The sequence below is a fragment of the Scylla paramamosain genome, chromosome 12 (assembly GCF_035594125.1).
Source record: "Scylla paramamosain isolate STU-SP2022 chromosome 12, ASM3559412v1, whole genome shotgun sequence".
NCBI lineage: Eukaryota > Metazoa > Arthropoda > Malacostraca > Decapoda > Portunidae > Scylla > Scylla paramamosain.
In genome coordinates, this window is record NC_087162.1 from 12,870,929 (window position 1) to 12,895,660 (window position 24,732).

General features: G+C 38.0%; 2 protein-coding genes across 3 annotated transcripts; one reads left to right on the top strand and one right to left on the bottom strand.

Moving 5' to 3' along the window:
• Positions 1-667: 667 nt before the first annotated feature.
• Positions 668-18,553, bottom strand: LOC135105688 (uncharacterized). 2 transcript variants are annotated; one of them, XR_010270971.1, is made up of 15 exons: positions 18,401-18,553; positions 17,032-17,195; positions 16,394-16,602; positions 15,690-15,863; positions 15,399-15,490; positions 14,762-14,947; positions 14,203-14,318; positions 4,803-4,929; positions 4,403-4,606; positions 3,789-3,966; positions 3,549-3,661; positions 3,096-3,263; positions 2,582-2,797; positions 1,788-1,979; positions 668-1,645 (listed from the first exon to the last, which is right to left on the bottom strand). XR_010270971.1 is itself a non-coding variant. In XM_064014073.1 (14 exons), exons 1-14 carry the CDS (start codon positions 18,487-18,489, stop codon positions 1,850-1,852), a joined length of 2,166 nt encoding a protein of 721 aa, XP_063870143.1. In that variant the 5' UTR covers positions 18,490-18,553; the 3' UTR covers positions 668-1,849. The 2 variants fall into 2 exon arrangements, 1 of the variants encoding a protein (XP_063870143.1); XM_064014073.1 differs by having other exon boundaries at positions 668-1,979.
• A 141-nt stretch (positions 18,554-18,694) lies between these two features.
• Positions 18,695-23,983, top strand: LOC135105690 (uncharacterized). The gene is made up of 7 exons (XM_064014076.1): positions 18,695-18,847; positions 20,096-20,237; positions 20,672-20,840; positions 21,344-21,553; positions 22,158-22,349; positions 22,567-22,662; positions 22,904-23,983. The coding sequence occupies exons 1-7, from the start codon at positions 18,782-18,784 to the stop codon at positions 23,619-23,621; spliced, it is 1,593 nt and encodes a 530-aa protein (XP_063870146.1). The 5' UTR covers positions 18,695-18,781; the 3' UTR covers positions 23,622-23,983.
• Positions 23,984-24,732: the final 749 nt, after the last annotated feature.

The window sequence follows — 24,732 nt, forward strand, 5'->3', positions numbered from 1 at the left end:
AGTAGATGGGTTCCTGACAGAAATAAGTAATTGTAAACAGAACCAGAAGTGTAAAATCCTCCTAATCAGCAAGGCCATAATACTACTGTAAAGGCTTAGGTTTATAATTTTTTTTGAGTTGTTAGTTCACATTTTGAGCATTGTTAAGTAACATGATGTAACTTGTTTGGGACACCAATAGTACAAAAAATAAATAAATAAAAAGATAAAAAAAAATCAATAGATAAATAACAATCAGAAGCTATTTACACATATACTATTACTGGCCAAATACATTTTTTCATATAGTACTTATAGTCATTTTCTCCACCAAACAGCAAGAGATGCAAAGATGAATCCCACTCAATCTACCTCATAACTTAAATGAACAATGGCTTGTCCATGAGATGATCCCTTTCCACCAGGGGTTGACAGGGCTATGAGTGTGAATGTGTGTGATAATTTGTCAAGGACACCCTATTGGGAATGCTGGCCTAGCATGTAGACAGATAGAAGATAATATGGACAACTTTATCCCTTACTCATTTGGCCTTTCACCTGACTCAGCAACAGGTTCATAAATCCAGAGGAGAGATGAGAAAACATTAGATAAAAAAATAAAACCTGAGTTAAGGAAGACCATACCAGAGACCCACCACTGTGTCCCAGGTTAATCTACTTACTACTGTTCAAACATAAATCATTTATTGTTAATTAGACAAAACAAATACTGTACATAACTAAACATGTACAATTTATTTACAGGATCAGGGCTGCCTTTGCACTACTACTGTTATTTACAATCAATTCACATTCTATTCAACAGTAATGTGAATGCCAGTGACATACCCTGGTGCACATAATTATAAACAACTAGATGTTCTCTTCATCTTGAGGCAAAAACTGTTTATAAGTACAGCAAAGTCCTTCAAATAAACTGCCTCCTACAAATTTAACATGAAAAAATTTTCATTACTATTTTCACTATTTTCTGTGAATTTTGATTTGTCTACTATTAATTTTCTTTCAGTAACCTTACACCAGTAAGTTCTTGGATCACAGTAGTCTTCCTTTAGTTACTCTTGTGACAGTCAGTCATTTTTATGACCTACATGTGGCTATCTTTAACCCTCAATGGGAAGGTGGCAACATTTCCACTTCATAATCTAGATAATCTGCAAATGATGCTTAGTTACACATTTCTGTTGAAACAGTGCAATTATATGAAGATTATATATTTGTTCTTATCTTGTATATTTAGTTAACAATAAAACTGAAAAGACAATTCCAAAATATTACTTGAATGTTTCTTAAAATGTTCAAGTACTCTGCAATAAGGCATCTCACCTTAAAAAAAAACAATAATAATATGGAGAGACTAGGAAATTCTTAGTTCTCACTCTCACAATTCTAAAAGTTTCCTGTTTTTTGTTACTAGGATATACCATCTGATAGTCTCTCCATGGATGCACAACACTAGATGATTAACACAATGGAAATGTTCACAAATCCTATCCTTTAACTTTGAGTCCAAACAGTTTTGCCTAACACTTTAGTGTGACGTTCAGACAATAAACACAATTAGTTTAGTAAAGAAAAATACCAATGTGTGTTCAAAGAGCTAAAACTATAATATTAACCAATACCATTGTGCTTAATTCATATCCTGAAATTTGAGAAAAAAAAAAAATGTTTAGCATTCCTACTTTCAAATATATTCATAAAAAATAACAATCCCACAAATTCTAGGCACATCTATAAAACAATTATAAAAAGACTACAATTACATGTAAACACAAATAACTTACTGATCCTTTCTTACTCTTGAAATCCTGAGGATGGAAGAGCTGTCTAAAACACTAATTCTAGTTCAGGTGGTCTGCTGACTAATGCCACACAGGACATGAAGTGCATCCGGGGATGGGTCACGACCTCTGAATCTGCGGAACACCTCGCTGGGATGGCATCCTCCTCCCAGGGACAGGAATGTGGAGCGAAATCTGTAACACAATGAGACAAACACATCATTAGTTAGATTTCTTCATGGCTGGAAGACAGAAAAAAAAAAAAAACACAAAGAAAGCCTTTTGGTTGTCTTGTGTAATAATTTTAACTCAAAGTTTTACATGAAATATCATCCCTACATCTATTGGTCTCCCAACTATCATTAATCACATGAACCATCATCCCATATTGTAGGATGGTGCCTTCAACAAACCTGTGATTGCATGCCTTGGTTTAATCATAAACCACTCAAGATGTTTCTTTTCTTTTCCATTATAATTATATGCTAGATACTGGAAAGCTCTTTCATTCCTTTTTTTTCTTTCCTGTATGTGCTTATAAAGATCAGTAGTTCTGAATGGATGCATCACTTAACAAGGGCATCATGGACCTTTCACTTAGCTCATGCAGGGACCAACATTTACCTTCCACTTAGTTAAGCACAGGGACCAATATTTACCTTCCACCTAGATTATGCAGGGACCAACATTTACCTTCCACTTAGTTCAGCACAGGGACCAATATTTACCTTCCATCTAGATTATGTAGGGACCAACATTTACCTTCCACTTAGTTCAACTCAGGGACTAACATTTACCTTTCACCAAGTTCAGAATCTGCCTCATGTGGCTCCCTGAAGGCCTGGAACACATCAGCAGCCACCATGCGGGACCACAGGTGAGAGTAGTATGCAGCAGCCCACACGTCTGCCATGATGGCCGTGTTGGAGCAGAGATGTGCATCATATTTGTCAAGTGTGAATGGCCGGTATGATGGCCACAACTCTCGTGCAATGTCTAGCCAGTAGTTCTTCCTGAAATTATGGAAAAATGCTTTGGAAGGTTAAAAAAATAAGATTGAAGTGATATGTCTACATGGCAAATATAGGAGAACAACAGTCAATGATGACAAGTTAACATGGATGACAACCATTCACATCATCTAATGCCTTTACAGATTAATCCATCTCAGTTCTTTATCATCTCTTAAGGATATGCACTTTAATATCTTTTTTTTGCATATTCATTACACTAACAGAATTGTGCAGTCCCATATAATTTGAGAGGAAAGCTTGGAATGGAGACTTTTATCTGAAATCTTCAAAGTAATACCTTGTGTGAAGTTCCATATCCAGATGAGCCAGATAAAGTTCAGAGCAGAGGTCATAGCCAGCCATGTGGTTCTGGCTAGCCAACAGTTCCTTGATGCTGGAGCCACTCAAAGGCAGGCCAGATTCATAATGTTGGCTGATGCGCTGCAGGACAGCCGGCTCATGTAACCTGCAATAGAGCAAATCCAAAGTGCACATTTCAATATTTTAAAAAAACTGATGTGAACTGATATACTCAGAATATATCAGCTTGGAATAAAAAGAAATCCTAGACGAACATAATACCAGTTTTTTGAGATGTTACAGAAATACAAGAAGCAAATATTCTTCCTAATGAATAAATTTTAATCCTAAAATACTCCAATGAAGACAAAAAAAAAGAACACCTTTGTGGTCATCTTGGTGGCCATGATTCTCTTCCAGTGAATTCTTTATGGCAGAGATGACAACGTACCAGTTCTGCATGAAGTTGGAGCACACTTCTACAGCGTCCCACTCTATGTTAGTCATCCCAGAGCACTCTGTGTATGGCACTGTGGTGAGGAGATGCTGCAGGGCACTACCAAACTGAAAAAGGATTAAAAAAAATTCACAAACTTAGCTCAGATTCACAGGTACACTTCTTTGCCAATAACCTGTATCAGTAATTTGTGATTTTTGGGTAAAATCTGAACAAATACTATTATTTCCTTACTTTCTGGAAGAGAAGGGTCACTTCTGAGAAAGTAAGTAATGCTGGCTGGTCCTCTGAGGCAGGTGGAGCGAAATTAAACACTAGGTTGGTAATGGGAAGCATGTTGGCAATGTCTGACCGGCTACGGATCACAAGGCTCCACGCTGCATCCACCCTCGTTTGTAACTTTTCACCTGGCCTGTCAAAATTTTCAAGACTATAGATGCAGCCCAGAGGCAAACCTCATACAAAGTTGCCTGGCCCATTCTCACATATCTCAATAAAAACTACCTGTCTTCTTTTCTTCAACCTGTTCCTTGTATTTTCTAGAAAAGTGACTTTGGCAGAAATTTCTACTTGCTACTGACTCATTAGATTGTACATGGTTATTAATAACTTGTTGTGTCTTGACAACAAAGGATCTCTTAATAAAATTTTTGCTTCACTCTATTCATATTTATCTCCTTTTAGTCTACACCATTTAATTTTGGCAAATATTTTTAGTTTTTCATCTTATTTTCTACTTTGACATTTTATTACATTTTACTTTATTCACTATCATTAATTCCAATAATAACATGCCTTTCTCTAACCCAATTCTTATCTTCTAATAATGAAGCAATTGGTCAACTTGCCTCTGGAAAGGGTCCAGATAGAATGAGGCAAGGTAATCCCCTGATGCATCCAAGATATTGAAGAAGCGTACATCAGGGTGCCATGTGGGGACCTTTTCAGGGACCTCCTCAAAGGAGATGCCAAAGAGCTCTGAGCACAGCTCTAGGAGACTGACAAAGACATGCTCAAATGGAAAGTAGTCTTGGAGTTGAGTTTCATCAAAGCTGTAAACAATCCATATTATTAATCCTCAAACAGCAACAATGTTGTAAGCAGTACAACAACAAATGTCAGCTGAAATAACACAAAATAGCAAAGCATGGCACATATGTACAGAATGGTATAATGAACTTAATATATACTAAGTAATAAATTAATTAATTTCAAAAAATATATATAAGAGAATCCTTCCTCACTGACTTGAAGAGGTGGCGCTTCTGTTTCCTCCTCCAGTAGGGCACATCCCAGGCCTCCAGCTGAAGCTCAAAACCTCTGCTCTCAGCAAACTCTTGCAGTGAGGCTATTTCTTTGTCTTGTGCAGTTTTTGCTATATTGGGCAAATACAGCAATGTTCCAAATTAATAAATCACCAAATTTTTGTCGAACTAAAGGTTTACTCTTAAGAACTACTCTGGCTTTTCTTTAAAAGTTATCTCTCAGACTTCTTGTGTATTCAACACAATACATCAATGCAGTTTTGGCAATTATTGTGGAACCTCAGTTACCAAAGGTCTCCTTTTTCGAACAAATCATTTTTTTTTTAATTATGAATTCATTATTGCTTCAGTTGCAGTACCACAATTCGGTTTTAGAACAAAATTACTTGATTTTGAATATTAGAAGACATAGTAAAAGATCCCATTTATTACTGATTTATAGTTTCTATAAACATTTATTTCGTCTTTATATATTTTTGAGGAGAGATACAGACAATAAGACAGTAATTCAATCTTTGAAATAAGGTAAATGTGATCCCGTTAAAAAGCTTCAATGTAAACAAACAGTATTGACACTCAGGAGTCCACCTGTCGCTCTCTTGATGATCCTCAACACTATCACTATGGCACAACTGCATTTTTCCAGTAGCTTTTCCCAGCAGCAGTGTTATGATCACCTTCATTTTGGCAGTATGTGGGCTGCTCCTTTCTGTGTCCTTCTGTAAGGCTTACCTTACTAGATCAGTGACAAACAGAATACCTGCATGGTCTAAACATTATCTTCTGATGAGCTCTGTGTCACTAAGTTCATTCAATACATCCTTTCTGAATAAACAATTTGTGAGCTAGAGATAAGAACATAAGAAATAAGGGAAGCTGCAAGAAGTGACCAAGCTTATACACATGGCAGTCCTTGTATGAAATATACCTACCTATTTCCATCTATTATCCCCATCCATAAACCCATCTAATCTTCTCTTAAAGCTCCCTATTTCCATCTATTATCCCCATCCATAAACCCGTCTAATCTTCTCTTAAAGCTCCCTAATGTCCTAGCACTAACAACATGATTACTGAGTCTGTTCCACTCATCTACCACACTATTTGAGAACCAATTTCTTCCTACCTCCTTCCTAGACCTAAATTTTTTAAGCCTGAACCCATTATTTCTTGTTCTATCCTGGTTGCTGATCCTAAGAATTTTGCTTACATCCCCCTTGTTATAACCCTTATACCACTTAAAGACTTCTATCAGGTCCCCTCTTAACCTACTTCTCTCTAAAGAATGTAGATTTAACAGCTTCAATCTCATCTTGTAAGGAATACTCCTCATCCTCTGTATCCTTTTAGTCATTCTTCTCTGTACTGATTCTAATAAACCTGTATCTTTCCTGTAATGTGGGGACCAGAACTGCACAGTGTAGTCTAGATGAGACCATAGTCTAGTGAAGCAGCCACATTGGCTGTGGAAGTGTCTGTCATAAGCCACTAAGACAGGGTAGACTGGTGTCCGGGAACAGATTAATCCATTTTATAATGATTCCTATGGGAAAAATAATTTTGGTCTTCAAACATTTCAGATTTCGAACAGCATTCAGGAACAAATTAAGCTCTAGAACTGAGATTCAACTGTATATGTATTCTAATATCCATCAGAAAATTGTTCTACACTCAGTTCATGCCACTATTTACAACTTTTACTACATTTTGTACCAGCACCAAATGCTACGTAGCAGACAAGACATAAATTAAAGAAAATGAGAAAACTGGATCAAAGGTAAACTTAACTATGCACAATATATGAGGTATTTAGAGTCAGAAGGGAAAAGCTGCCAAATTATAGTTTTGAAGTAATTGCTCTTAAAGTTGATATATGAATTACTTTCATAAAATGTGATTAAAGGCCAATGTATTATATACCAATATAATTGTACAACCTAATGTACACCAATAAAAAATAATAATAATAATCTTTACATAGTATATAAATATATGTAAATCTACAACATAAGTTAAGTTGTACATGTACATAATGTACAGTATTTGCCTGCACATCAGATGCACTTTTTTCTTGAGAAAAGTATCTAATAATTACCGTGCATCTAATACAGCCATAATACAGATGCCCAGGGCTGTAAGCCTAGGCCTATAGATGTAGAGTTGAAGCAATAGTATACTATGCACAAATATTGTTATTAAAAATAACACTTTTTCTCTCTCTCTCTCTCTCTCTCTCTCTCTCTCTCTCTCTCTCTCATTGTCCTCCTTTCCCTTCCTCTCCTTGGTCCCTAATCTCTGACAGATAAGGGGGAAGGGAGGTGACAAGGAGGGAGGTTTGAGACAAGAGGAAGGGAGAGGAAACAAAAAAGAGGAGAAAGGGAAATAACCAAGGAAGGGGAGTACATAGGGCAAGGAAGTGGTGGAAGGGCGAAGGAAGAGGATTGGAGGATGAAGAGAAAGTAAAAAGAATAAATATAAGCAGCAAAGGTGAGGAATGAGTGAAGAATTAGAGGGGGAGAGGAAGTATTGAGAAGTAAGTATTCTCTCTTTCTGTCCCCTACTCCTTTTCACTTTTCCTCCATCCATTTCCTTCACATTTATGCTCCTTCCATCAATTTTTGTTCTCAGTCAATAATTCTATTAAGCAATCCTCAGGTTTCTCTCTCTCTCTCTCTCTCTCTCTCTCTCTCTCTCTCTCTCTCTCTCTCTCTCTCTCTCTCTCTCTCTCTCTCTCTCTCATGTGCATGCAGGCAGGCGCACGCACACACACACACACACACACACACACACACACACACACACACACACACACACACACACACACACACACACACACACACACACAGACAGACAGACAGACAGACAGACAGACAGACAGACAGACAGACAGACAGACAGACAGACAGACAGACAGACACACACACACACACACACACACACACACACACACACACACACACACACACACACACACACACACACATTTTTTTGACTGGGCATCTTCTCTCATTTCTTTCGATTTACTTCTCTCTTCTTCATTCATGTCTCTTTTTATCCACATTTCCTTCATTCCTTCTATTTTTGCAAGGAAAATTGGCAAAAAATAAAAAGGATGAAGGAAATGTGTGAAAGATTGGTGAAGGATAAATGGATGCAGTACCTAGAAGGAAATTAAGTGATAATAAAGCAACAATTTGGATTTAGGAGAGGGAGATCATGTGTTGCAAACTTACTGAGTTTTTATTCTAGAGTGGTAGATGTAATGCAAGAAAGAGATGGATGGGCTGATTGTGTTTATTTAGACCTGAATAAGGCCTTTGATAAAGTGCCACACAGGAAATTGTTGTGGAAGTTGAAGCATAATGGTGGGCTAAGGGGGAGCCTGCTGAGATGGATGGAAAATTTCTTGACAGAGAAATGAGAATGGTGGTAAAAGATCAAAAATCATCAAGGAGGGAAGTCATAAGTGGAGTACCCCAAGGCTCAGTACTTGCACCAATCATGTTTGCAGTCTATATAAATGATATGACAGAGAGTGTGAACAGCTACATGAGCCTTTTTGCAGATGATGCAAAGTTGCTGAAGAAAGTTGAGAGTGCAGAGGACGATGTAACATTACAAGAAGACCTGAACAAGATATCAGAGTGGAATTATAGATGGGAAATGGAATTTAATTTAAAGAAGTGTAAGATAATAGAATTTGGAAAAAGTACAAAAAGAGTAAAAGGAAATTATGTGTTGAATGATGTAAGGTTGAGTGGAGCAGAAGACAAAAAGGATCTCAGTGTTACAGTGACCGGAAACCTGACCCTGGAGAGACACATTAGCAAAATTGCAGGAGGCAGTAGACACCTGCTGAAACAATAATTACTCCCAGTGAGGTCTAAAGCACTGTTCAGGGGGTGCTGTGAACTTATCATTAAACCCAGATGTGACCTCACTGAACGTATCTCTTTGTGTCTCACAACACAAGGGGGCAATCACAGCCTGCCCTCTAAAGACAACTCTCTTCCTCCACACAAAACTACAAGCACCTAATAACACACACACCCTTTACTCAAAAATTTCAAAATCATCATGGCAACTCCTACACCTGCATCGGAGTTCCCATCTGGGGAGGGGACCATAAATGTCCCCAGGTCTGACTGCCTTTCTGTCGACGACCATAAGTGTCTTCACACCCCCCCTCAATTTTTTCTTCATTAACTTCTGCAACATTCGCGATCTAAGATCTAATTTTCAATATGTAGAACACCACCTCTCCTCTTCTAAACCTCATCTTCTTTTCCTCACTGAAACTCATGTGTCTGAGGCAACTGACAGTAGCCACATTTCTGTTCCCTCCTACTTTCTCTATCCTCATTTTTTATCCAAAGCTGGATGTTGTGTTTACGTGCGCAATGACTTAGCCTGCTCTCGTGTCCACACTCTTGAATCTTCAGAGTTTTCCACCATCTGGCTACGACTATAGAGTCACTCTCACACTAAATTTATCTGTACTGTATACCTTTCACCTAACTCCTCTGACTATAAGAAATTCTTTGACTACTTAACTTCCAAAGTGGAACACATTCTGACCCTCTTCCCTTTTGCAGAGATCTCCATTCTTGGAGACTTCAATGTTCACCACCATCTTTGGCTTTCCTCTCCCTTCACTGACCATCCTGGTGAACTAGCCTTCAACTTTGCTATCCTCCATGACCTAGAGCAATTGGTGCAACACCCTACTCATATTCCTGACTGTCTTTGAGATACCCCCAACATTCTTGACCTTTTCCTGACCTCTAATCCTTCTGCTTATGCTATCACCCTTTCTTCTCCGTTGGGCTCCTCCGATCACAATCTCATATCTGTATCTTGTCCTATCACTCCAACCCCTCCTCAGGATCACCCTAAGTGAAGATGCCTCTGGGGTTTTGCCTCTGCTAGTTGGGGGGGGACCTGAGGAGGTATTTTGCTGATTTTCCTACTGCTTCCGTGTCAGAGACCCATCTTTGTGTGCCGAGCACATAACAGAGATGATAGTGTCTGGCATGGAGGCGTACATTCCTCACTCTTTTTCTCGTCCTAAACCTTCCAAACCTTGGTTTAACACAGCTTGTTCTCGTGCTATACATGATAGAGAGGTGGCCCACAAAAGGTACTTAAGCCTTCCATCACCAGAATCTCATGCACTTTATATTTCTGCCCAGAACCATGCCAAGTCTGTTCTCCAACTAGCCAAAACCTCCTTCATTAACAGAAAGTGTCAAAATCTTTTAAGATCTAACTCCTCTCGTGACTTCTGGCATCTAGCCAAAAATATCTCCAATAACTTTGCTTCTTCTTTCCCTCCTTTATTTCAACCAGATGGCACCACTGCTATCACATCTATTTCTAAAGCTGAACTCTTCGCTCAAACCTTTGCTAAAAACTCTACCTTGGACGATTCTGGGCTTGTTCCTCCCTCTCCTCCACCCTCTGACTATTTCATGCCACCTATTAAAATTCTTCGTAATGATGTTTTCCATGCCCTTGCTGGCCTAAACCCTCGGAAGGCTTATGGACCTGATGGGGTCCCTCCTATTGTTCTATGAAACTGTCTCCATGCTTGCACCTTGCCTAGTCAAACTCTTTCAGTTCTGTCTGTCAACTTCTACCTTTCCTTCTTGCTGGAAGTTTGCCTACATTCAGCCTGTTCCTAAAAAGGGTGACCGTTCTAATTCCACAAACTACCGTCCTATTGCTTTAATTTCATGCCTATCTAAAGTTTTTGAATCTATCCTCAACAGGAAGATTGTTAAACATCTATCACTTCACAACCTTCTATCTGATCGCCAGTATAGGTTCTGTCAAGGCCGCTCTACTGGTGATCTTCTGGCTTTCCTTACTGAGTCTTGTTCATCCTCTTTTAGAGATTTTGGTGAAACTTTTGCTGTTGCCTTGGACATATCAAAAGCTTTTGATAGAGTCTGGCACAAAGCTTTGATTTCCAAACTACCCTCCTACAGCTTCTATCCTTCTCTCTGTAACTTCATCTCAAGTTTCCTTTCTGACCATTCTATTGCTGCTGTGGTAGGTGGTCACTGTTCTTCTAAATCTATTAACAGTGGTGTTCCTCAGGGTTCTGTCCTGTCAACCACTCTCTTCTTATTATTCTTCTTGTCCTATTCACTCCTATGTAGATGATATCATCCTAAACTTTTCCACGTCTTTTCATAGATGTCCAACCCTTAAGGAAGTAAACATTTCACGCAGAGAAGCCACAGAACGCTTGACTTCTGTGACTTTCTAAAATTTCTGACTGGGGCAGAGCAAACTTACTATTGTTCAATGCCTCAAAAACTCAATTCCTCCATCTATCAACTTGACACAACCTTCCAGACAACTATCCCCTCTTCTTCAATGGCACTCAACTGTCCCCCTCTTCTACATTGAACATCCTTAGTCTGTCCTTTACTTATAATCTGAACTGGAAATGTCACATCTCATCTCTAGCTAAAACAGCTTCTATGAAGTTAGGCATTCTGAGACATCTCCACCAGTTTTTCTCACCCCCCCAGCTGCTAACTCTATACAAGGGCCTTATCCGTCCATGTATGGAGTATGCTTCTAGACAGAGTGGAATCAAAAGCTTTTCGTCTCATCAACTCCTCTCCTCTAACTGACTGTCTTCAGCCTCTCTCTTACCACCGCAATGTTGCATCTCTAGCTGTCTTCTACTGCTATTTTCATGCTAACTGCTCTTCTGGTCTTGCTAACTGCATGCCTCCCCTCCTCCTGTGGCTTCGCTACACAAGACTTTCTTCCTTCTCTCACCCCTATTCTGTCCACCTCTCTAACGCAAGAGTTAACCAGTATTCTCAATCTTTCATCCCTTTCTCTGGTAAACTATGGAACTCCCTGCCTGCTTCTGTATTTCCACCTTCCTATGACTTGAATTCCTTCAAGAGGGAGATTTCAAGATACTTATTCATCAATTTTTGACTACTGCTTTGACCCTTTTATGGGACTGGCATTCCAGTGGGCATTTTTTTTTATTGGATTTTTGTTGCCCTCGTCCAGTGTCCCTCCTACATAATAATAATAAAAAAATAGGAAAAAAAAAATTGTTGAGAAGAATAAGGCAGGCCTTTGCATATATGGATGAAGAGATGGTCAGGAAGATGATCGTGTCACTGATAAGACCTAGACTAGAATATGCAGCAGTAGTGTGGTCGCCATACAAGAAAAAGCATATAAGGAAGTTGGAGAGAGTTCAGAGAGCAGCTACGAAGATGGTACCAAGTATCAGGGACTTGTCATATGAAGAGAGACTGGAAAGGATACATCTACCAATGCTGGAAAAGAGGAGAAAGGGGAGACTTGATTGCGATATATAAATCATATGAGGGAGTAGAGGAGGTGGACCGGAGCGCCTTAATGGTGTGGGATACACAAGACACTAGAGGACATGGAAAGAGGCTGAAGAGGAGTGCTTGTAGAAGAGACGTCAAAAAGTATAGTTTCCCATATAGAAGTATTGATGTATGGAACAGTCTGGATGAGGAGATAGTAAATGCAGAAAGTATACATGGATTCAAGGCTAAGCTGGATATTAAAAGATATGGAGATGGGACAGCACGAGCATAGCTCTTTTCCCATAAAGCATAACAACTAGGTAGGTAAACACACACACACACACACACACACACACACACACACACACACACACACACACACACACACACACACACACACACACACACACACACATTGCACACACACACACACACACACACACACACACACACACACACACACACACACACACACACACACACACACACACACACACACACACACACACACACACACACACACACACATACACAGTTTTAGAAGTGATGGTACTGCACAGCCACAGTGCTGCATCCTTGGTCTGTCCTTCACTTACAACAGACTGGAAACTTCACATCTCATCTCTAGTTAACACGGCTTCTATGAAGTTAGGCATTCTGAATCATCTCTACCAGTTTTTCTAACCCATCACCAGCTACCAACTCTGTACAGGGGCCTTATCTGTCCATATATAGAGTTTGCTTCACAAGTATGGGCAGAGGGTGTGGGGGGCAGTTCCACTCATACCACTCTTTTAGACAGGGTGGAATCGAAAGCTTTTTGTTTTATCAACTGTTCTCCTTTAACTGACTGTCTTCAGCCTCTTTTTCATTGCCACAATATTGCATCTCTTGCTATCTTCCACCAGTATTTTTGTGCTAACTACTCTTCTTATCTTGTTAACAGCATGCTTCCCCTCCTCCTGTGGCCTCACTACACAAGATTTTCTTCATTTTCTCACTCCTATTCTATTCACTTCTCTAATGCAAGAGTTACCAGTATTCTCAATCATTCATCCCTTTCTCTGGTAAACTCTAAAACCCCCTACCTGCTTCTGTATTTCCTCTTTCCTATGACTTGAACTCTTCCACAAGGGAGGTTTCAAGACACTTATCCTGTTCTTTAATTATTCTATCTGACATCTCTATGGGAACTGGCCTTTTTTTTTATTTTTTTTGTTGCCCTTGGCCACTGGACCTCATAAACACACACACACACACACACACACACACACACACACACACACACACACACACACACATTACAATTTTTTTCAATAAATTTATGATGAAACATCATAACATTTTTTTCCACAAAACATTCTTGTAAAATAGGGTTGCATCTTATGCAGACATGCATCTAATATGCTGGCAAATACACTAATTACTTTTCAGAAAGAACAACAAAATCACAAAATAGGTAAAATAACAGAAAATGTACCTTGTTCATATTTTCCAGTTTTATAACTACTATATTTCTGATTTCTCTTTAAATACTGAACAGGTGCAATAAAGCTATGCAACCCGTAGGAAGGTGTAAATATGACTTAAGACATGTGGGTGCTGTGTGGCCTTGAGTGCAGTGCAGTGATTTGGTGGGTGGAAGGCATGTATCTTTACCACACTCTTACTCATTGATGGCATCATAGTTTTGTCTCTGAGAGCCATGAGTACATATTCCACATTTTCTGAGCCATAAAAGAAATGCAACTAAGCATTTTAGAGGGATAAGGAAGTCACCAGAACACACAGGAGGGATTCACATTTACCATCCCCTTGAAGCCTGAAAATGGCCAAATTGGTGGCTTCACCCTTCTGACTCTAGACACCTTATATCTATGAAGATTCTCTTCCTTTCTCTTCTAATATTCAAACAAAACAATATCCTGAGAAGCAGCTCCTACCCCTTACTTTTTACACTTTACATACTACACCACACAAACCTGTGTATTCTGAACTGCTAGATCATAATAAAATTCAATGCTAAAACTGAATTGGCCAAGATGGTAACATAAAGCCATATACCTTTTGCTAGTAGACTAGTGATCATTGACAGCACATTCTCCACACTCCCAGCCATCTTCGTCTCCATGGACATGTGGGCAAAATCCTTGTAGCCAAGCAGAGTAGCCTGTTCTCCCCTGGAGGATGGATATAAATACATTTCATGCATAGGAAAATACAGTTTAAGTTGAGAATATGTATCTTTCATTGTAATCCATTGAGTTTGTAACCATAACAATACATATTACAAAACTCAAATAATGGCCTTTGCTTACTTAACATTCTGTCTACATATCTGAATGTCTCTGTCTCTCACACAGTACCTCAAAGGCCATATCTTCTCCATGTGTGTGCAGCCATGTCATAAAACTAAAATTATGGCTTTCACTTACTTATCATTCTGTCAACCCCCCCCCCCTCTCTCTCTCTCTCTCTCTCTCTCTCTCTCTCTCTCTCTCTCTCTAACACACACTCATAAAGCATATACCTCAAAGACCATATCTCCTTCATGTCTATGCAGCCATAATGTCACAAAACTCATTCTGTCTGTATGTCTCCCTCTCTCACACTCACATAGTACCTCAAAGACCGAATATCTTCCATGTGTATGCTGTTGCTCAGTTCTTGATCAATGTGGTTGGAGGCTCTCATGTTATAAGCCCGGTAAGTGTTGCGGCGCAGATCAGATGAGGGGCAGTGCTCCAGGAAGCTGTGGTACACATGGGGCTGTAATGTGATCACCCACGGCCCCTGCTGATACCGAGATCTGAAGGGATGAGAGAAGATGCTATAGTTCATTTGAGTTACTTACTTTCCCCTACCAATCTGACAGCACTATAACATTTTGTGGATTACAAAACCATATATTAAAAAGCTGAAGATTAGATTTTCATGCTGTTTCTGGAAAAATTTCACTGGAGCAAGACATCAGAAATACTGAACACTAAAGAGAAACTAGAATTTCATTAAAAATAAATAAATAAATAAAAATGAATCAATTAATTAATATACAGGATACACTAAAGAACTGAATTAGTCTTTTCTTGAGTGTAATATTTTGATATTTAAAAAAAAACTTGCACTACTGTAATGCCTGTGATATCAGAATTTGCATTCCCATAGCAGTGTGAGTAAGATAAGCAAAATACACATGCAATGTCAAACAGTAAAAAGTAAAGATTTTCATTAGCAAACATAAAAACTAGTATAAAACTCACTCTTCAACAGCCATGTACTTCAACAAAGTTTCTGGGAAGTCTCTCACTAAATTGTGATCACTGATATGATAAGAAAATCTACTCCCTGATTCCTGGAAAGTGATAAAATATTCATGTGAAATATTATCAATACCACAGCAAGTAGTAACACAAACATAGATAATTGTTTCACCCACAATATTGCAAAGTAATGTTATTAACACCCTTACTTGTGGGGAAAAAAGTTAATTAATCAAAGAATATTATCTAAAAATGCCTAACTACTCTTCATCTTAAACACACATTACATACAGAAACTTTTCGTCGGAATATGTCCTTTTGTTTTTCAAGTTTTACGAGCTTAGAAGTAAAATTAGTGGCTTTCTCAGCAGGAAGCTCAATCCCATTTAGTCTTGCTTCCAGAAGATATTTCTGCACAACCCTCTTCTGAGCTTCAGTCAAGCTGGTGTCTGAGACAAGTATTTGCTGGAATCACAAACAAGGCATCATTAGTATGTGGTGATAAAAGAAACATACAGTGGTGAAAAGTGCTTCATTCTCAAAATGTAATGTTATACTCTATGTCTACTTTTGAAGACCTTAGTAACTGATATATATATCCTATAGTTTAATTATGCTTTTATCAAAATTAATAACTATATCACAAGTTACTTAATTCCTTAAAGTTTATCATACTAGATTGTACTCTAGTGTGCTTTCTTTAAATGCACACAACTTATACCAGAAATATTTTGTTGTGCATATAACTTGTTCTTAAAATTTGTTGAATTTTTCAAAACAAGCATCTAATTCATTTTATACTATACTTGATTTCTGTATTGTCTTTACATGGATGCAAACCCATGTCTGACTGATTGCCACTTGCCTAAAAAAGGTAATTAATTCATACATAAAAGTTAAAATAAAAAAGCACAATAAAGAGGACAGTGAAGGATGTATATGCTTTAACTATAGCAAAACACAAAACACATTAGTCCATTTATGAGCTATCTTACCTTGCAGGCTTCATAGATAGGCTGGCTCTGAAACTTGTGAACCCGGGCCTTTCTTGCTCGTTCATGGATTTTAAGATAGGTGTTTGTGTTCATCTCGCTGTTCTTGACAGTGTAGAGGGTTTTCACAGTGCTCCAGGCAGCATTGAAAGGAGATTCAAGTTTGTCTAGTTCTCCAATAATGTTATCAAATGTTTTTGGTTCTTTGAGATCTGTAAGTACAATGGTGAGATGGTCAGTTTCTATTCAGAGGCTAAATCTACTGCAATTATAACTGATGACAACTATTTATCAAGCTTTAGACTTAGTAATATATATGTTAGGCAATCATGATTCTTTTATAACATACTAACTTATCTGACACAGACTGACATTTCCAGAAACAAGAAATGATGAATGAAGGAATTGCCTTTCACATACCTTAAAACCTCTTACAGTGTTCTGACTATTGGGTCCACCTAGAGTATTCTCAATCCCTTGCTAACTTAACAAATAGCAAAAATTTTACACCACAAAATATGAGTATCAAGAATGTAGTGTGAAAGACAGACATTATGAACCTGCTGCAAATAATCACTCACAGAGCTTTTTTGTGAACAATTAAACTTATCTAAAAATACAAATGTAAAGTGAGACTCCACCTCTGGCTCTCTCCTCCACTGCCCACACGCCAGACTCATACTCCAGTGCCAGCTTGCCCATACCAGTCCAGCATTTCTCAGGCGTGAGCTGGTCAAACTCTGGGAGGGCATTTGTTCGCAGCAATGGATTGTCATCCTCAGTATCTACTGGATTCTCTGGAAGCCTGTAAAGTGATGGTTAAAAGTTGGAGGAACATACGTATTAAAAGAAAAGGATATGACTGATTACTGATACAACATTGACCTTCTAGGAGTACTTTACATAAAAAAAGTAAAAAAAGGTAAACAGGCTATCATTACAATGGGATCCCTAAATCTGTCACATATTCAAATCATGTTGCTACTCTTGTGAGGTTGTATCTCAAATAAGTTTATCAGACTTGAAGCCTCTGTTTATATAAGCTGTGGGAAGGATTTGAAACAGGCCATCAAGATGTCACCTGCGATAAAAGATCTGTCCTATGGGAAGAGAATTAATCTAGCATTAAGAAAACAACTCCCTGAAACATTCAAAACACTGGAAGGTATGAATGTTAAACAGAAATGTTCCAAACAAAGGATAAAATTCACAAAACAGGAAACTTTTAGGAAGTTTCTTTCAGAATAGATTAAGTTTAATATCAGCACACACTTCTTTCCTTACGGAGAAGACAAGTGGAGTGATAATCCTGAAAATGTAATCTCATTAAAATCAATTTGGCAAAGTTCGGGAAATTTCTCCAAAACAAGATAAAACATTGGGTAAATTTATAGTTTAAGCCAATGTCCCCAATCTCTACCCACGGCCCACGGCGTTATTATAAATTTCTGACAAGTAGTGTAATCATTAGAAATGATGTGAATAGTGAGAAGAACAAAATGAGGTAGGTTATTACCATGTAGTGTGTGATGGCTTAAACTATAATAAAACCCTAACCTAACCTAACCTAACCTAACAACTGAAGTTCAGGCAACAATACACCATTTATGTTTACCTGTGGACTTAGAAAAAGTTGAGAGCGCTGTGCATTCCCAGGCCTATTGTGGCGTTATTATTAATTTCCGACAAGTAGTGTAATCATTAGAAATGATGTGAATAGTGAGAACAAAATGAGGTAGGTTATTACCACGTAGTGTGTAATGGCTTAAACTATAATAAAACCAAACATTGAGACACAACACAATAACACCATCTATTCCACTCATCAAACATCAAGCAATGAGCCACAACTATAAAACACGTGTAATTTGGCGAACCTCTTCTGGAAATGCCGCTGTAAAAAAAAACCCGTCGACACGAATACGTTTCCCTCGCCCGGCCTGAAGTACTGCCCCACTGACATTACTCACCACCCCGCCCTTGACAAATGAATGCATGCCAGATACTTACAACACAACATAGGTGGTCTTAGGTCTAAACCTGAGCAGGGAGGAAGATAACTTGAGTAACCTAGACCTTCCAAGCATCCCGGTGACCATGGTAAACACAGCGGGAATACGTAACACTGACAGGGAGGGTTGGACTGTGGGGCAATTTTCATCTCATCTCACTCACTCCAGTACTAACTAACCCAATATGACATACTTTTAACTAATATAACTCGATATTAAATTTTCTAGCGATGAGGCGTTTGATGATATTTCACCAAAAGAGTGAAAAAAGTGCTGGATTCGTTTCCACTTTTGTCACATGTGATCAGCAGAAAGACAAGGCTGGCAGGCACACAAACAGACAAACAGCAGTATTCATAAGACAGCACAGATAGCCACCATGGGGAAGTTAAAAGTAGGCATTCTACGTTATCTCTCCAGGGAAGACTTCAGAGTGTTGACAGCTGTGAGTATGTGTACTGGTTAATTAGCGTGTTACAGATGTTCCGTAGTGCAGCAGTGTGATGTCAGTGGCAGAACATGTGGGTGGGCGGCCCATCCATGCCTGCCGTGCTGTACGTGCCTGGGATTCCTGGGCACCTCTCATGCTGTATCTGTAGTTTATTATGTAGCTCTGTTTAAGAATGTTGCATCTGGTGGAAATTGATTTTGTGGTTAAAGATGTCAATCGGATTACAGGATCTATCTGTATTCTTGATCAACCCTCAGTTGGTATTTCTTTGTTTTAAGGAGTAAGGAAAATTTTCAGGAACACCATTTTGATGTTTAAGATTCAAATGATTGCCTTTTCTTATATATATATATATATATATATATATATATATATATATATATATATATATATATATATATATATATATATATATATATATATATATATATATATATATATATATATATATATATATATATATATATTTGGGATTCCTTACATGATAAACATAAGTGTCATTTATGCCATTGCAGTAGCAATCACTTAATGCACTCTCCAAACTAGTACTACATACGCTCCAAAGTGTCCAGTCCACTTTCCTGACTACCATGTACAACCTCAACTCCATTTTTTTCTCTCTCTCTCTCTCTTTTTGATTCATTTTAAATCATATTAAAACCCAAAAGCACTCAAAGGAATCTATGTATCAAGGAGCAACAGTAAATTTGACCTAACTTTTATCTGTGATATTTCAATTCCTGTAACTCTATTTGAAATTCTCATAGTTTGGGTTTCATATTTGTTTATGTATATAACAGACTTAGATCCTCCTTTAAGTAATGTTACTGAGACAAGACATCATTTTAATTTAATTATAGGAAAAAAATGTACAGGAGAAAGTTGTCAATCCCTTCACTCCATTCCTTTTTGTCACCTTTTCAGATACTTAAGATATTGGTCTTTGAGTGTGAGCAAGGTGTTCCTCCTTAAAACTTATGTTCCATATACATACTAATATATGTATATATATTTTTTTTTTATACAAGATAATGGAATTAATATTTTCAGTGTTGTTTAAAGCTAGAAAGTATTACTAGCCAAATTAAACCATTCAACAAACAATTACTCGTATTGTCAATGACAAAATTTTTCATATAGATTTCTGGCGTAAAACAAAACTTATAATACATTTTTTAGAAAATAAGGGAAGTAAACATCAAAATTTACTCATTACCTGATCTGACCCCACAATACTTCCAGGTGGAGATGGGAATGAAGAACCATGAGCTGGTGCCAGGACCACTTGTGGCACAGATTGCCAATGTGCGTTCTGGTGGTGTCCACAAGATGCTGCAGGAGCTGAGCAAGCACAAGCTCTGCTCCTATGAACGTGGCAAACATTGTGAGTCTCTCTCTCTCTCTCTCTCTCTCTCTCTCTCTCTCTCTCTCTCTCTCTCTCTCTCTCTCTCTCTCTCTCTCTCTCTCTCTCTCTCTCTCTCTCTCTCTCTCTCCAAAGCAAAAAGAACTACTTTATATGGAAGATTATGATATTATGAAAAGCTTGACAACAGATATTAAAATATGAGGTGCCCATACAATAATATTTTGCTGTTAAGACACCAGTATGTCATTCACAGTTCCAGCAAGCATATCAGTGCAATTCAATTAAGCTATCTATGTCTATATAACAGGCCAGCAGTCCTATTTAGAGTGGCCCAAAAACAGAGCACCACACATTCATACCACACTGTTATCATTCACACTCTTAGCTCTTGCTGTGCCTAAGCTCCAGTTAAGCATGCATATTAAATGGTGCAACTATTGATCTTTTTGCAGATGATGGCTACAGATTGACTAATATGGGCTATGACTATCTAGCTCTTAAGGTCTTGTCATCGCGGGAAGTAATTGGCTCTGTAGGGAGTCAGATTGGTGTAGGAAAAGAATCAGACATATATGTTGTGACTGACACTCTTGGGAACCCTCTCTGCATGAAACTTCACAGGTAAACTAAGCTTCTTTTATCTATTTATTTATTTATTTATTTATTTTATTTTATTTTTTATTTATCATTTATTTATTATTATTATTTTTTTTTTTTTTTTACTGTTATTATCTTTTGTTTTTTACTGTATCAGGCTTTTAGGTACTGAAGGATGAATGTAAGTGCTTGTTATGGCTCTTAAGTATGAGGCACTGTAGTAGATATTTAATGATATACCTGTAATTTCTATAAAACACTTTAACCTTTTGATGGGACCAAACTTTTGATAATGAGTTCCAGTTCATCTGAGTATTCATCCATATAAGTATTAGCTGTTTCTAATATAACCTTAGTATGAATAACAGAATTCTTTGATTATATCTGTCCTATAGTTGAGGGTTTGTTGTTACTTGCTGCAGTCAGGCTATTTTTCAGCCCACATGAGACATAAGCAATTATTTTATTACATTTTCCCAATTACCATACTTTAAATGAACATAAATAGATTCACTGCATGATTTCAGACTGGGACGGACCTCATTCCGTAAGCTGAGGGAGAAACGAGACTACCACAAAAACAGGCACAGGATGTCGTGGCTTTACCTTTCAAGACTGTCAGCCACCAAGGAATTTGCTTACATGAAGGCACTACATGAGAGAGGGTTCCCTGTGCCTCAGCCTGTGGATTGGTGCAGACACTGTGTCATTATGGAACTTGTTAATGGCTATCCCTTGTAAGTCTTTGTCAACAATTCTTCACAAATTAGGAATATGCTTTATTCATGTCATCCTCTCTCTCTCTCTCTCTCTCTCTCTCTCTCTCTCTCTCTCTCTCTCTCTCTCTCTCTCTCTCTCTCTCTCTCTCTCTCTGTGATGTAGAATCAGAAATTTTTTTTGTTATGATTATAGATTATCTTGAATGTGGTGAACAGAGAAGCATTTGGATGGACAGGACTAGGGAACAAGCTCATTATGAAGGGGCAGGGATAAACCAGTGTATACTGTTGGGCCTTACTGTGGAAGTACATGAGCCAACTGTATTATGCCTAAGTTTCTAGTGTATAGTAGGGTTGTCCATGAGATTATCCCTTTCCATCAAGAGTTGACAGGGCTTTGTCTGGGCCACCCTGTGTGGGATTGTGTCTGGTATATAGATAGATAGATCAAAGAATGAGTGGATTGTGATAATAATTGTTATTGTTGCTGTTGCAGTAATTCCTTTAAGTGGAGTATGTATAGGAATGAAACAAACAAAAATTAAATAAAATGCTTTTTCAGTTTCTGCACATTAACGATGCATAGAAGTTACCTATTTGATCTCTGTCTTTCATAACTCAGGTCCAACATTCGTGAAGTGAAGGATGTGCCTCAGCTATACAGTGACCTCATGGACCTGATTGTGAGGTTTGCAAATAATGGTGTCATTCACGGAGACTTTAATGAATTTAACCTGATGTTAGATGACCAAGATAAACCAATTGTCATAGATTTTCCTCAGATGGTATCAACATCTCATGAAAATGCAAAGATGTAAGTACTTTCCTATTTATATATATATATATATATATATATATATATATATATATATATATATATATATATATATATATATATATATATATATATATATATATATATATATATATATATTGTATTTATTTTTATGCAAAACTTTATGACAAAAGTGCACTTACAACTTAGGTGAATGTAAATTACAGATTCTTAACAACACCTCTTGTCCTTACAGATATTTTGACCGAGATGTGCGATGTGTACAGGACTTCTTTAGGAGGAGGTTCAGTTATGAGAGCGAGCTGTGTCCAGACTTTGAGTGTGATGTGAAGTAAGTTGTACTCCACTGTATTTGTATTTAATATTCTATGAATTTTTTTTTTTTTTCCCGTCATACACATGCACGCCAAATTATATAAACATTCTGTATTCACTTTTTTTTTTATGATACATAGGATGAAGAATCCAGAATCAACAAAAGAACAAAATATCTATTGAGTAAAAAATTTAGTATTGCACAAAACTAACTGGACACAACTGTATTTAGTAATGATTATCACTTGTTTTGACAGAAAGGAGTACAGCCTGGATAAAGAAATTGCTGCCAGTGGGTACCAGAGAGAGGTCCAGGAATTTAATGAAGAGTTTGAAGTTGGAAAAGCAATACATGAGACTGAAGACAGTGATGACCATGAGGAAGAAGATGAGAGTGACTTTTCTGGAGATGAACCAGAACACAATGATAAGGATGTCAGGGAAATGAAGGAGCAGACTGAAGAGTTGTGCAAAGATTTAAAAGATGAGACCACACTTGGAGAGCTGAAAGAAACAGCTGAAGGGCAATCTCTGGATTCTGTGCCAGAGAATCCACAAGGAGACAGCAGTGAAGAAGATTCTGAAAAAAAAGAGAAAGGGGTGGAGAAAAGCAATTTACATAAAAAGGGCAAACAACTGCAACAGGAGGCTCGAATGGCCCTTATCAAGCAGCTTGCCAAGGCCCGGGAGGCAAGGCAACAAGCAGAGGAGAAGGGGGAGAAGCCGCCATCCCTTGAGGACTTTATTGATGACTCTCTGAGTGATGTGTGCAGTGTTAGGAGTTTCTCCACCACAGCAAGCTCCATAGACCCTCGGGAGATCAAGCACCGCACCCACAGGGACTTGGACAGAAGGCAAAAGAAGCAGATACCAAAAAAGAATCTGAGGGTGAAGGGAGAAGCTAATGCATTCAGGCGGATGAAAAAACAGAATGAAAGTGTGGCACGTGAAACTGCAGGGTGGGACGAGTGGTAGGAGTCTTACTGGAGTAGAACTTCATCACATTATCTGACTGAAGTTTGAAAGATGAAGGACTCATTCTCATTATTTAATGAAATATTGCCTGTGTCCATTCAATTTAGTGACTCAAAGGAATCCAAATGTTTCAAGTGCCTGTATAATTTCACATGTAAATAACTTAATATAAATGCAGGTATGGTGGCAAGAGATTTTGTATTTTGTGAAAGTGAAGTGTTTTCAATTTTTTCAATTTTCTTATTAATAGCATTTGTTAAAGTCAAGGTGCTTCACTGTTCAGTGGCTAGTGAATAGTGGGGAGTGTTGAGTGTTTACAGAGTAAATATTGTTCTTTTTGTATTACATCAGTTTTAACTAAATTGAGTTTTCAATGTTATTCCTAGTTTCCTTTCTAGTAACTATATATACAGCAAGTAGTACATCATAATCATAATGGGTAGAGAGGGCAGGAGGTATTACAAGGTTAATATTAACTCAAGGTATCAGTGAGGTACAAATGTAGGAGAGATGTGAAGCATGGCTCTTTGTTATTATTATTTTTTTATTTATTTATTTATTTTATTTTATTTATTTTATTTATTTTTATGTGGAAAGTGGTGATGAGAAGGCAGTAGGCAGTAAGCAGTAGGCACCTGCCAAAACAATAATTACTCCCAGTGAGGTCTAAAAGATTGGATCAGGGGGTGCTGTGAACTTATCATTAAACCCAGCTGTGACCTCGCTGAATGTTTCCCTTTGTCTCACAACACAAGGGGGCAGTCACAGCCTACCCTCTAAAAGACAACTCTCTTCCTTCACACAAAAGTGCAAGCACTTAATTACACACACACCCTTCAGTCAAAATTCAAAATTATTATGGCAACTCCTAACCAGCCTCGGAGTACCCACAAATGGCCCCAGGTCAGACTGCTCTTCTGGTATTGACCCTAAGTGTCTTGACATCCCCCTCAACTTTTTCTTCACTAACTTCTGTAACATCTGTGGTCTTAGATCTAATTTTCAATCTGTAGAACACCACCTCTCCTCTACTAACCCTCATCTTCTTTTCCTCACTGAAACACAGGTGTCTGAGACAACTGACAGTAGTCCCTTTTCTGTTTCTTCCTAC